At 46.9% G+C, this 12,760-nt stretch overlaps 1 protein-coding gene across 2 annotated transcripts in view; it reads right to left on the bottom strand.

Annotated features, from left to right (window-relative positions):
* The window catches only part of Spen (spen family transcriptional repressor), a 70,315-nt gene extending 57,813 nt beyond the window's left edge, over positions 1–12,502 (bottom strand). For both annotated transcript variants that reach the window (XM_051172005.1, XM_051172004.1), the window contains exon 1: positions 12,330–12,502. In XM_051172005.1, the coding sequence (XP_051027962.1) occupies positions 12,330–12,412 (83 nt within the window). In that variant the 5' untranslated portion in view covers positions 12,413–12,502. The remainder of the gene's footprint in view (positions 1–12,329) is intronic.
* Positions 12,503–12,760: the final 258 nt, after the last annotated feature.

Genomic DNA, 12,760 nt, shown 5'->3' on the forward strand with positions numbered 1-12,760 from the left:
CCTGTGCTCACTCACGTATGCATACCTACACATACACATAATTAATTTTTGAAAAGAAAAAAATTTTTTTCTTTTTTTTTGGTTTTTTTTGAGGCAGGGTTTCTCTGAGTAGCCTTGGCTGTCCCGGACTCACTTTTTAGACCAGGCTGGCCTCGAACTCACAGCAATCCACCTGCCTCTGCCTCCCAAGTGCTGAGACTAAAGGTGTGCGCCACAACACCTGGCTTTCAAATTATTTTTTAAAAGTTAATGTTCTAGGGATTTGATACATGTTGGGAACAAACATTTCGTGGAATTTACAACTGCATTTTCCTAATAGACGTTAGGCTAAAAGCAATCCTCAATTCCACAAGAAATTCACTCCACAATTTCTAGAGCAACAAGAGGCAAAGTTGAAGGTGAGTCTGCCCCAGCGCCACAGTAACCATGGTCAGCTAAGGCAGCCAGAGAAGCTCCTCAGTGGTGGAAAGCTGGCGGCGGTGGGATGTGTGAGGCCCTGGGTTCAGTCCCTGGTACCCAAAGTTACGAAGCATCAGTACATTGAAACATAACGATTTCTCTCAACACTTCCCTCAATAGCTGGATTACCAACAGAAATACACAAGTAATTTTAACTCCAGGTTTTGAAACTGGCCTTATAGGCAACAACAATGAATTGTCACATACTTCATTTGCATAGTCCTCCCACATCACACAACAGTCCTCCTGAGTCACTCCTGAAACAAGACAACAGAACTACACCCCACTAATGAAAATAGCACCATCAAGGTTTCCGTCTAATCCTGCTTTGCCTGCAGCTAGAAGATCTCATCTGAGGAGCTGGGAGTATTAACTCAGTGTCAGAGTGCTCGCCCGGCATGCACTGGTCCTGGGTTCAAATCTCAGCATACACACACATACAAGGTTTAAAAAACACAACCCAGGCAGGCACAGTAGCTCACCATCTAATCCTAGCACTCCAGAAGCTAAGGTAGCAGGGTCAACATTTGAGGTTGAGCAATACTACAGTAAGATATATCTTAAAACAAAATGCCAAGTATGACGCATACCTATGATCCCAGCCTAAAAGGTATGTGCAGGAGGCCAGCCATTCTGTCCTTGGCTATACAGAGCTTAAGCCCCTCAAACGGGGTAGGCAGGGATCCTCTTGTCTGTCAACACAGAAATGTTTTGTTTTTTTTTATTTAGTTACTATTGTTTGCTATTGTTGTTGTTTGTTTGAGGTAAGGTCTTCCAAAGTAGCCCAACTGGCTTCAAACTAGGGGCCTCCTACCTCAGCGTCCTGAGTGCTTGGCGTGCCAGTGTGAGCTCACCAGTCACTGTAGGCTTTACTGCTCCTTTGCAAACAAGACTGTGAGGCGCAATGGCTCAGAGCACTTGTTACTCTTGCAGAAAACCAGGCTTTGGTTTCCAGCACTCACACAGTGGCTTCCCACCCATCTGTTACTCCAGTCTCAGGGAGCATGGTGCCCTGTCCCGACCTCCACAGGCACCAGCTACATACATACATACATGCAGACAGAACACTCATACACATTAAAAAACAAAACACTAGAAATTAGAAAAAAGAAAGGTGCAAGCTTCTACATTGCCTCAGTATAGGTCAATTGCCATGCTTTCTGAAGCCGAGCACACTTGAAAGGTATTTTCTGTTTCTAGCATACCTGACTATGGTGGTATCTGTTATGATAATGGCCCAAACCTGCTACCTTTGTTTCGTGGGGATGTTAAGAAATCTAATGTGCAATTAATTTATATATGAAATTGATTTATAAATTTAATTACTAAAGATGGTTTAAAATGCTACAAAGAGAATCCAGGACAGCCAAAGCTACACAGAGAAGCCCTGACATGAAAAAAAAAAAAAAAAAAAAAAAAAAAAAAAAAAAAGAAGATGGTTAAAAACAAAAATCAGCTGGAAAGTGGTGGTGTACGCCTTTTTAATCCCTACACTCAGGAGGCAGAGGCAGGCAGATCTCTAAATTCAAGGCCAACCTGGTCTAGAGTTCCAGGTCAGCCAGAGCTACACAGAAAAACCCCATCTCAAACCCAAAATCCCTAAATGCAGCACAACCGTCCCCCAGAAAGCTCTCCTCCTTCCGTCTTGGGGCTGGGGAGGTAGACACCTGGCTATACTTCCCCAGAGTCGGAGGGACATCAAGCTCATCTTGAGCATGCCTTCCTGCCTCCTGCTGTCTCTGGGTGCTGGGATTACACACTCGGCTCCTGGACTCACTATGAAAAAAGCTAAAGGCCTGAGCTATGCCTGTCCTTTGGAGCGATAGGAAAGGAAAGGAGGGAACAGGATTCACAACTACTTGTCGGTGTATGTTATCTCTCTGCCAAAGCAAACAAAAACCACTGAGCTGTAGTACAACCTTGGGATAAGCAGGAAAGATTGATTGTAATGCGAAACGCTTACATCTACAGTTAAAGTGACAACCTGGCCACGCCCAAAGAACAAATACATACATCAAACATCATACATACATACATACATACATACATACATACATACATGCAGGAAAGACTAAATAAATCAATCCACATAAGATGTACAAAGGCTGGGGAATATAGCTCAGCGATGGAGCACCTGCCTATATATGAAGCTCTGGGTTGGATCACCAACATGAGAAGAAAAAAATCTTCACTTGGGGCTGGTGAGATAATTCTCAGGGAAAAACACTGTTCAGTTCTCAGCACCCACATCAGGGAACTTAAAACTGCTACCTGTCACTCCAGATCCTGTGGATCCGATGCCCTCTTCTGGCCTCTGCAGGCACCTGTACTAACAGTGGCTCGCTCTTTCTTCCTTCCTTTCTTTCTTTCTTTTTTTCAAGAATAAAGATACTTTAGGCATTATAGCTTTTGAACTGGTGTTTGAAAACAAGGAAGAATTAGTCATTTCAGTGTAATTATAATGATAATAGTACTGTGGTGTCTTTAAATAGTCTTACATTTTGAAATACTGAAATACTAATGAATAAAATGAGACATCTGAGATCTGTTTCAAAACAGCAGTTACATAGGGCTGGAGTGATGACTTCTTCATTAAGAGCAGGTTCCAGGCCAGCCAGAGCTGCACTGTCATCCTGCCTCAAAACAAAAGCAAAGATGAGCACAGTGGCGCACCCCTTTATTCCAGCACTCGGGAAGCAGAGGCAGGTGGGTCTCTGTAAGTTCAAGGCCAACCTGATCTACAAAGTGAGTCCAGGACAGCCAGGGCTACACAGAGAAACCCTGGGGCGGGGGGAGGAACCTAAACAAACCAACAAGCAAATCGAAACCAGAGAGTGGGCTGGAGGGATGGCTCAAAGGTTAAGAGCATTGACTGTTCTTCCAGGGGTCCTGAGTTCAATTCCCAGCAACCACATGGTGGCTCACAACCATCTATAATGTAATTGGATGCCCTCTTCTGGCCTGCAGGTGTACATACAGGCAGAGCACTGTATACATAGTAATAAATACATAAATCTAAAAAACAAAACAAAACAAAAAACCCACAAGAGCACACATACTGTTCTTGCAGAGTAGACTTGCAGAGCACTCACATCAGACATCAGGCAGCTTACAACTGCCGGTAACTCCGACTCTAGGGTTCTGACACCCTTTCTGACCTCTTTGACACATATACACTGATGGTGGTGGTGATGGTGGTGGCAGCAATGGTGGTGACAGCCAGGGAACAGGTGTACCAATATTAAGGGAGGAGGGGAGAAGCAGCCCCCACCCAGGCATGGTGGCTCGCACCTGTAATCACAGCAGCACTCAGGGAGGCTGAGACAGAAAAACTGCTCCAAGTTAAGAATGAGTCCATTGGAACTCAGTGATTAGAAGACCTGATGCTTTCCACAGGACCTGACTTCTGTTCCCATCACTCATATGGTGGTTCACAACCACCTGTAACTCCAGTTCCAGGGATCTAGTGCCCTCTTCTGGCCTTTGTGGGCACCAGGCATGCACACAGTACATGTACAAACATGCAGGCAAAACTTACACAGAATTTGAAACTTCTTTTAAAAATGGCATCGCTTTCTTGTTAAGTGGTTTGGGCCTTTAATCCTAAGATGCAGGCCACGTGGATCTCTGTGAGTTCTAGGTCAGGCTGGTCTACACAGTGAGACCCTGTCTCCAAGGGGGGGGGGGTTGAGGGTAGGAGGGTGGCTTATAAAGAAAAGAAAGTTCATGTTCAACTACATACCAAGTTCTAAGCCACTGTTGGCTACAGAATGAGACCCACTGAAAAGGGGGACAAGGGAGGACAGGCTCAGGTTGTACTAGGGGCCCTCTGAAGTTCAGGGCTGTATATAGGCTGGAGGGTAATGTTCAGGAAGCTGCTTTCCCAAATCCACACCTCAGGTTGCTCTTGCATTATTCAGTGTAAGGCTAAGTCATCATAACGGACCTCAAAACTTGTTCTCAACATGATTTAAGGAAGTTGAGAAATGAATTATTTGACCAACAGGAGAAAAAAACCACCTCAGACCGATGCACTGTTAAGGCTCCAACCCAGGACAGTGACTGTGAGGTGGCAGTGTGTCTGCTGTAAATGCACCAGAGGCAACATCTCTGACAGAGAGGAACAGGGTAAAACCAGCAAAGCCACTTCCAATGCTGGCTTTATTTCCTTCCTAGCCTCACGAAGCTGGATTCCAAGGAATTGCTAAAAGCCACCAGGGGTCGTCACATCCTCAGAAGTGGCAGGAGCGGGAAGCAGAGTAACTGGGAGATTAGTTACAAAGGACAGCAACTCCTGAGCAAACTTATAAGGGAGTCAGGTTTCTCATAGTTTCAGAAGACATTTATAAATAGAAAGGGGGAGGCTAAAAAACTTCTCTTGGGCCTGGAGAGATGGCTTATAGGTTAAGAGCACTGGACGCTCTTCCAAAGGCCCTGAGTTCAATTTCCAGCACCCACATGGTGGCTCACAACCATCTATAATGAGATCTGGTGCCCTCTTCTGGCTTGCAGATGTACATGCAGGCAGAACACAGTATAAAAAAGAAATAAATATATCTTTTTTAAAAAAATCATCATTCCTTGAGACAGATTAGTGGGTAAAAGGGCTTGCTGCGGGGGCCTGGTGATTTGAATTTGATCCGTGGATCTCACAGTAGAACAAGAAAACCAACCCCCAAATGTTGCTCTCTGACCTAAATACCACACACACACACACACACACACACACACACACACACACACACACCAAACATGCTCAGGCCTGCACTCAGACACACCATACACCCACAAAATCATAATAGTAATAATTAATAAAAAGTGAAAATTCTGATTAACGGAACATATGTGAACTAAGTTTTAAATTATATGGCACACACACAGTTGTGCGAGTCATTGAGTAAAGGTGTCTGCTACCAAGCCTGACAACCAGAGTTCAATTCCTATGGTAAAAGGAAAAAACCTGCAAGCTGTCCTCTGACCTTCACACATCTGTTGTGCATACACATATGCACAAATACACAGCAGGATGTTCAGGATTATACATGTATGTACAAATGACACACTGCTCGGCCCTGAAAACAAAACAAAACAAAAACAAAAACCACAGATCTCAGCATGTAAGCTTTTCATTTCTGGAGCTAAAAAGACTATTCAACAATTAACAGTGAGTTTGAGGCCAGCCTGGTCTACAAAGTGAGTCCAGCACAGCCAGGGCTGTTACACAAAGAAACCCTGCCTTAAAGAAAAAGAAAAAATAAATAAATAACAGCATATATAATTCTAGAAGACCCAAGTTCAATTCCCAGCTCCCCATGGCATAACTCTCTCCAGAGAATCTGATGCCTTTGGCCTCCACAGGTACCATCAGTCACTAGCACATACCCACAGAGACACACATAATAAATAATTAAAAATGAAACTGAGCCAGGTGTATGCCTTTAATCCCAGCACTCAGGAGGCAGAGGCAGGAGGATCTCTTTGAGTTCAAAGCCAGCCTAGTCTACAAAGTGAGTGCTGGACAGCCAAGGCTGCACAGAGAAACCCTGTCTTGAAGAAAAAAAAAAAAAAAAAAAAAAAAAGGCTGAAAGTTTTTGACTTCTACAGAACTACACCAATAGCAAGAAACACTTCTTCCAGGACTGAGCGGTAGAAAGTACTATAAAAACAGGCCTTTGCCATGCCTGAAACACATATTAGAATAATAGAGGTACAGCAGCTCATCACCCCCCAGAAGAGGGGGTGGTTCTCTTTAGAGTTCACTCTGGGATCAAATTTATCCTCCTGCCTCAGCCTTGTAAGGAAGGCAATCACAGTGGCATAGAAGGCAAGGCTGCTGAGTGGAGACTGATAAAGAGACTCCCAGGCCAATACCAGAGTCTCTCTCACAAAATACTGGTCAGATGCCAGAGGGAGACCACACCACATACACCAACCTAGCTAGGCAAACTTTCTGTTTTGCTTTGTGTCAGGGTCTCTCTACATAGACCTGGAACTACATAAAGTTCCTGGAACTCACTGTGTAGACTATACTGGCCTCAAACTCACAGAGATCCACCTGTCTCTGCCTCCCTAGTTCTGGCAGAACCAAAGCCAACAAGACTACAGTGAGGCAGGCAGGCCTCTCAGGATGCTTGAACTTCCTGAAATATGAAAACACACAAGCTCAGTATAGAAGCATAAACCTGTGATCCTGACACTCAGGATGGAGGTGGGAAAGAGGGTTCTGCATCCTCAGACTGTCTCAGAAACAAATATGCTTAAAGTCTCTATACTTAAAATCAAATAACTGAATCCAAATACTTGCCTACCGGCACCACAGAGAACAAGCCTCATAGGTCATGCTACAATCCCAGCACTTAGAAGCTAGGAGCTGAAAGATCAAAATTCAAGGAGGCCATCCTCAAACTAGCAAATCCAAGGCTAGATTGAGATTAGGGAGAGCCTGTCTTCAAAACAAAAAGCAACCCAGCATGGTAGCTTAATCCCAGCACTTGTGAGGCAGAGGCAAGAGGAGAAGCTCTCAGCCTTCAAGGTCTACCCAGGGCCAGGCAAGGAATGTACCCTTGGAGACCATGTCTCAAAAAAAAAAAAAAAATCAAGCCAGGCGGTGGTAGATCTCTCTAAGTTGGAAGCCAGCCTGGTCTATAGTTCCAGGACAGCCAGGGCTACACAAAAAAATCCAGTCTTTATGTGGGGGGTGGGGAGTGGGGGGTGAGGGTCTGAAGAGATCTGCCAGGCCTGGTGGTGCACAGGTGCAGAACTAGGGAGGCAGAGACAGGCAGATCTTCATGAGGTCTACAAAGTTGAGTCCAGGCAGCCAGAGCTATTACACAGAGAAACCCTGGGGGGTGGGGGGGGGGGCGGTGTGGAGGAAAAAGAGAAAAGAAAAAAAATGCACTTAAGTGAATTAGTCATTTTACTGTACATTAAGATACCACGTACAGCCTCTTTTTTTAAAGGCAGAGTGTCCTATGTGGTGCTAGCCAGCCGGGAACTTACAGAGATCTGCCTGCCTCTGCAGGTATCTGGGACTAAAGGAACTCAGCACCACACCCAGCCCTGACAGTCTCATTTTTAACTTAGTGGACAGGGACACATGTGGGAGAACAATCTGAAATATGCAAAGCCTATTTCCACACACTGAAAGCCAGCTATGTATCACTCAAAAAAAAAAAAAAAAAAAAATGATAGGCTGGGGGTGGAGAGAGCCAGCAAGCTAGGGGGACAAGCTGGCAAGCGGCCCTTGCTGCGGTGGCAGAGTGTGGAGCTCCAGCCCCAGGGGAGCCACACCCAATCCTGGCCTCCACAAACACCAGACACACACATGATGCAGACATACAGCAAGCCAAAACACCCCTGCACCAAAAAAAAAAAAAAAAAAAAAAAAAGAAGTCAAATAAAAACCATTCAATAGCCAAGTCAAGTTGTTCAAGTTCCATTACTATACCAGTTTCATAGTTTATTCTGAACTCTGGAATGGCTAGCCTCAGCTCAAACCATCAATGCTAGTGAGCTTTGCCACGGTCCTTGCTGGGGGCTAGAGGTTAAACCCAAAGATCCAACAGCAGGAAGTTGCCATATATGAGACTCTGGGTTCCATCCTCAGCTGAAATAAAAGGGTGAGTAGAAACAATAGAAAAGAAACTTTTTTCGAGACAGGGTTCCTCTGTGTAGCCTTGGCTGTCCTGGACTCACTTTTTTTTTTTCCTGGACTCACTTTGTAGACCAGGCTGGCCTCGAACTCACAGCGATCCGCCTGCCTCTGCCTCCCGAGTGCTGGGATTAAAGGTGTGCGCCACCACGCCCGGCTGAAAAGAAACTTTTTATCTCCAACTGGATATTCGAGTTTTCATGATATAAATGAAATACTTTCTAAAGTGTAATGGGTCTGAGAGAGAAAACCCACCTGGAATATACAGTCAAATAGTGACTATTCCAACAGCCTGGTATAAGACTCAAAACCTTAAAATTAAAAAATTAAAAACTAAACCAGAAATTAGTAGAATGTAACACTTCAAACCAAAGGGAAAGTGAGAGTTGGAAGCAACTTAGAAAAGCTTTGTTGCTATCACCACTATCTTTATAGCATTCTACATAAAAATTTCCAAAGCTTCAGTGTTAACAGAGCTAAAAATATCTCCTAAACCAAGCCTGAACCCTCTTCATAAGCATACTAAACAGAATCTCGGAGCAACCAGGAGCCTGCTGAAACAAAGGCGGCTGGGAAAGGTTCCCTCTCCAAGACAAACGCCAGTGGTCCTGCTTGAAAGGAGCCCTGTGTCATCCTCCAACCGCCACACACATTTTTCAAAAAATAAAATACATTTTAAGTATTCTATATTAATTTTAGTGCTATTTCAAGATAATGGAATTTTCCTGACATTTAAAAATACACACAAAAAAAAGTCTATCGTGAAGAGACTCAAAATCACAATATTCAAAACTAGAGGTAACGTCATAGAAACCATCCAGGATCCTGTAAAAAAGGGTAGAGCAATGACAGCATCTAAAAATATCCTCGGTTAAAAGTAAGAATGAAGAAGCTCTGGTATTATTTGATTTGGGGGCCAAATGGATATCTGGATATATGTAATGGCTTTTAACAGGAAAACCACTGTGCTAAAATATTTCAAAATTTAAAAAAAATTTTTTTTTTCAAAGAAACCCTGTCTCAGGGGAAAAAAATTTTTTAAATCAGTTTCATCCTTTGACAAAAGATTTTTTTTCTTTGACAAAATTTTTAAAGAACCACACTAGTCAACTACTACATAATATCCACTCTGTCTATAACAGTGGTGGGTGGACAGGAAAAACCTAATATGTGATTTACTTAAACCTGAAAATAAGGCAAAAAGAATGTTTAGGTCTTTAAGGGATTCTATTCATTTGTTCATTCTAATTCAAGGAGCCGCCTTTGCACACACACACACCTCTCTGTACAAGTCAGCAGCCAATTGTGCGAGTCCTCCCTCCAGCCCTTCAACTCAGCTAATGTACAAAGGAAAGGGCTTCCTCCATTGTGGCCCTGTAATGAATCTTTCTTAACTAAAGCCCTATTCAGAAACAAGTCTTTTAATTTTCCTAATTCAGCGTATGGAAAGCTGTAAAGGGAATGAGCACAATAGATTTATTGTATGCAAGAAGGGAAAGACAATTTTTAAAAACAATTCTGTTCTAGGGGTTGGGCCTTCCCTCCATCTACTGTACACTGAAAGCGCTGATCAAAATACAACCTGGGGAGACCTTTATTTCTGCCTCAATCGCTGTCTGATTTAGCCTCCATGGTTTTTGTTGTCCTTTTAATCCAGATATCTACCGCAAATGCCTAACCACTGTTAAAAGAACATTCATCTCTGAAGCGTTTTATGTAATGTATTCCCAGTGTACACCTCTTAATCCTGTAAAACTGTTATTAGTTCATGTTGTAATCAACTAGGGAAAAGGGTAGAAACAGGCACTCAGGTTCGGTTTAATACAGGCATCACGCAGTTTTTCTCATTCTGGGGTCTACAAGGCCCAGAGGTTGAATGCCACTAAGTTTTCTTACAATTGTAGTGCCTTTTCATCCTTTTCCTTTACGTGGTTCAAATTCTGTTTCCCTTCCCAGTAGTGACCACATATTTTAACAAAACACATTCCACTATCTGGATAAAGGGTGGTCAACTTAGCTCCGCAGCTGGGGTCGGCAAGAACATTTCTTGTAGGCAGAAAGATAGGACCAGAAACAGAGAGTACCTGTTTGGTGATGGGGTGGGGGCGGGGGCATGAGAACTGGGAATTCCAGGGTCAAGGGTTGAAGGGGAGATTACTCTGTTACCTCCTCATGCTCTGCGCCCATTAAAGGTGTACTGCCCAAATAAAATCCATTCGTTTGGAAGTGAGAACTGTCACCTTTACTACAGAGGGGTTGCGGGGACAAGAGTCTGCAGAGGTTTCAAATAACCTGCTTTTTACCAAGAGCATCTGCTTTTTTGCTCTACAACAGGTAAAAGCCTGCTGTAAATGCAGGGTCAGTCAGCAACGCGCCAGCGAGCCTTCTGCTAGCGCCGCGCTCCCCCGGCTCTCCAGACACCCCTCCAGCGCGCCTCCTCCCTCCCTCCCCTGCATTCTGAGCGGCTCCGCCGATTCCCACATAAAGTGGGTCCTGGCCGCCATCTTAGAGAGTCATTCACACCAGCCGGACCGCGGCACCACGCTTCCAAGCCTCCCAGCACTGCCCCGGCCCACTTGCTCGCTGCTCTCCTCCTCCCTCATCTTGCACCGGGGGTGAGGTGGGGTGGGGGGTGTCAAACTCCAGGTCTGAATCAGTGTCTCTGAAATCTGCAGAATGTGAAATGTCAAGTCGGACCATCTTAACACAGAAGCAGAGCGAATGCGGCAATGCACGTGTTTGCACGTCGGTGCTTATCAATTTCCCATGAAGAGACCCACGGAAGATCCACCAGGTGATTAAAAGGGAATAATACATCGCCGAGGGTTCCCACTCCAAAAACCTGCTAAGTGCTTCCTCCCCAACACTGAGGTTATGCTCCTAGAGGTTAGGGACCCTGAGGGGTGGAGCAGCACCAGCAGACAAAGTTTCCATCTGTTCGTGCTCCAACTGCTGCAGTCCCCCCTTCATCCCGGGGCACCGGGGCCAACTGCGTCTCCGGACCTCCCCCCTCTCCCGTGTCTCAAGCACAACCTAGTATGTAGTAAACACCCGGAGGAGTCCCGGGCAGCGCGCACCTCCCCCAGGCCCGCGGAGGACATCCTGGCAGGTTATGAATGGCTTCACTATGCCCAGCTCCTTTTCACACGCGGGCACGCGCACACGCGCGCCCCAGAGGCGAAGATTTAATACCCCGGTAACAGCAACGGCCAACAGAATCAATGGCCCTCCATCAGAGAGAAAGAAAGGTGCTCACGCTACCCAGACCTCACCAAGGAGGCACCAAGTCGGACAACACAACCCATTTTTCCAGGATGACTCTCTAATGCGGTCGTTCCCCTAATTTCATTCCCCTCACCCACTGGATAGTGGGAATTCAAGTATGGCCAAACTGGAACCTTCCAGGGTACTGGACATCAGGAGAAACTAATTTCCATAGGCGCTCGCAGATTTGCTATGTTCTTTCTCAATGTGTGAAAGTATGAATAAATCTTCACTAAAAGTGGGATTGCATGCTGAGGCCTCTACCAGTTACGGGACACGCGTTTCTGGAAGCAAATAAGCGCTAAATGCTACAAGCGCGTATGAAAAGCAACATTTATTTTTATCTTTCACAAGCAAAAAGTATTTAGAGGAACCGAAAAGTAACACATAATCGCAAAATAGTTGCACTTTTTGGCTACTTCATTAACGAATTCGGGGGGTGGAGGAGCTACTGTTTAAAAAAAAAAAAAACAAACCGCTCTGTCACCGGCGCGGCGCGGGAATGCATCCGCGGCACCTTGGCGTCCGCGTTGCTTCCCTGCAAGCCCTAGGACACCGGCAGTCCAGGTAGCCGCCGCCGAGCCTGAGGCAGCCCGCTCCACCCAGGCGCGCAGACAGCAGGAGCATCTGCGGCTGCACGGATCTTCGGAGAGCAGTCCCTGCTCCAGGCGCCTGCCACCTCCCGGTGCCGCACGTTGCCTGGCGCGGCTGCGGCGTCCGCACAACCCAGGCTCTGCGGGCGGCTCGGGGCTCCGGCCGGCCGCACTGGGCTGCGAGGCGGCACGCAAAGACGAAGCTCGGCGGCACTCGCCCATCCGAGTCCCTCGGTGGCCGCACAGCAGCCGCCCGCCCAGAGCACCGGAGCCAGCCGCGCGTCGCCGCTCCGCCGGTGGGCAACAACGGGCCGGAGAGGCGGCCGGGGTGCCAGCGCGGCCCCGGGCCTCGTGTCACTCACCGTTTGAAATGTTCGATGATCTTCTCTTCCCGCACGTTCTCCGGTAAGTTTCCCACCCAGAGGTGCCTGGTTTCCCGGACCATGCTGGGCGGTGTGCCGGCGACCGCGGTGGCTGGCTCCCCCTCGCCGGCTTCGTACGCGGCCGTCAGCGCAGGGAGGCGGGCGACGGGGCGGCGGCGGCGGCGGCGGCGGCTGCGGCGGTGGCGTCGGCAGCGGCGGCGGCTCCTCCGGCTCCCTCCGGTGCAGAGACCATCCCTCTCCCCCAGGTTCTGACTCTCGGGCCTCGCAGCTCCGCTCTGCCGCCACCACACACCCGAAGCCGACCCTCGCGCTCCGGCGGCGCATGCGCGCGGGCGGCGGCGGGCGGGGGAGCGGGAGGAGGGGCGAGCGAGACCCGGGCAGCCGCGACTACGACGGAGCTGGCGCTGTGG

This window comes from Acomys russatus, chromosome 29 (genome assembly GCF_903995435.1).
Source record: "Acomys russatus chromosome 29, mAcoRus1.1, whole genome shotgun sequence".
Lineage (NCBI taxonomy): Eukaryota > Metazoa > Chordata > Mammalia > Rodentia > Muridae > Acomys > Acomys russatus.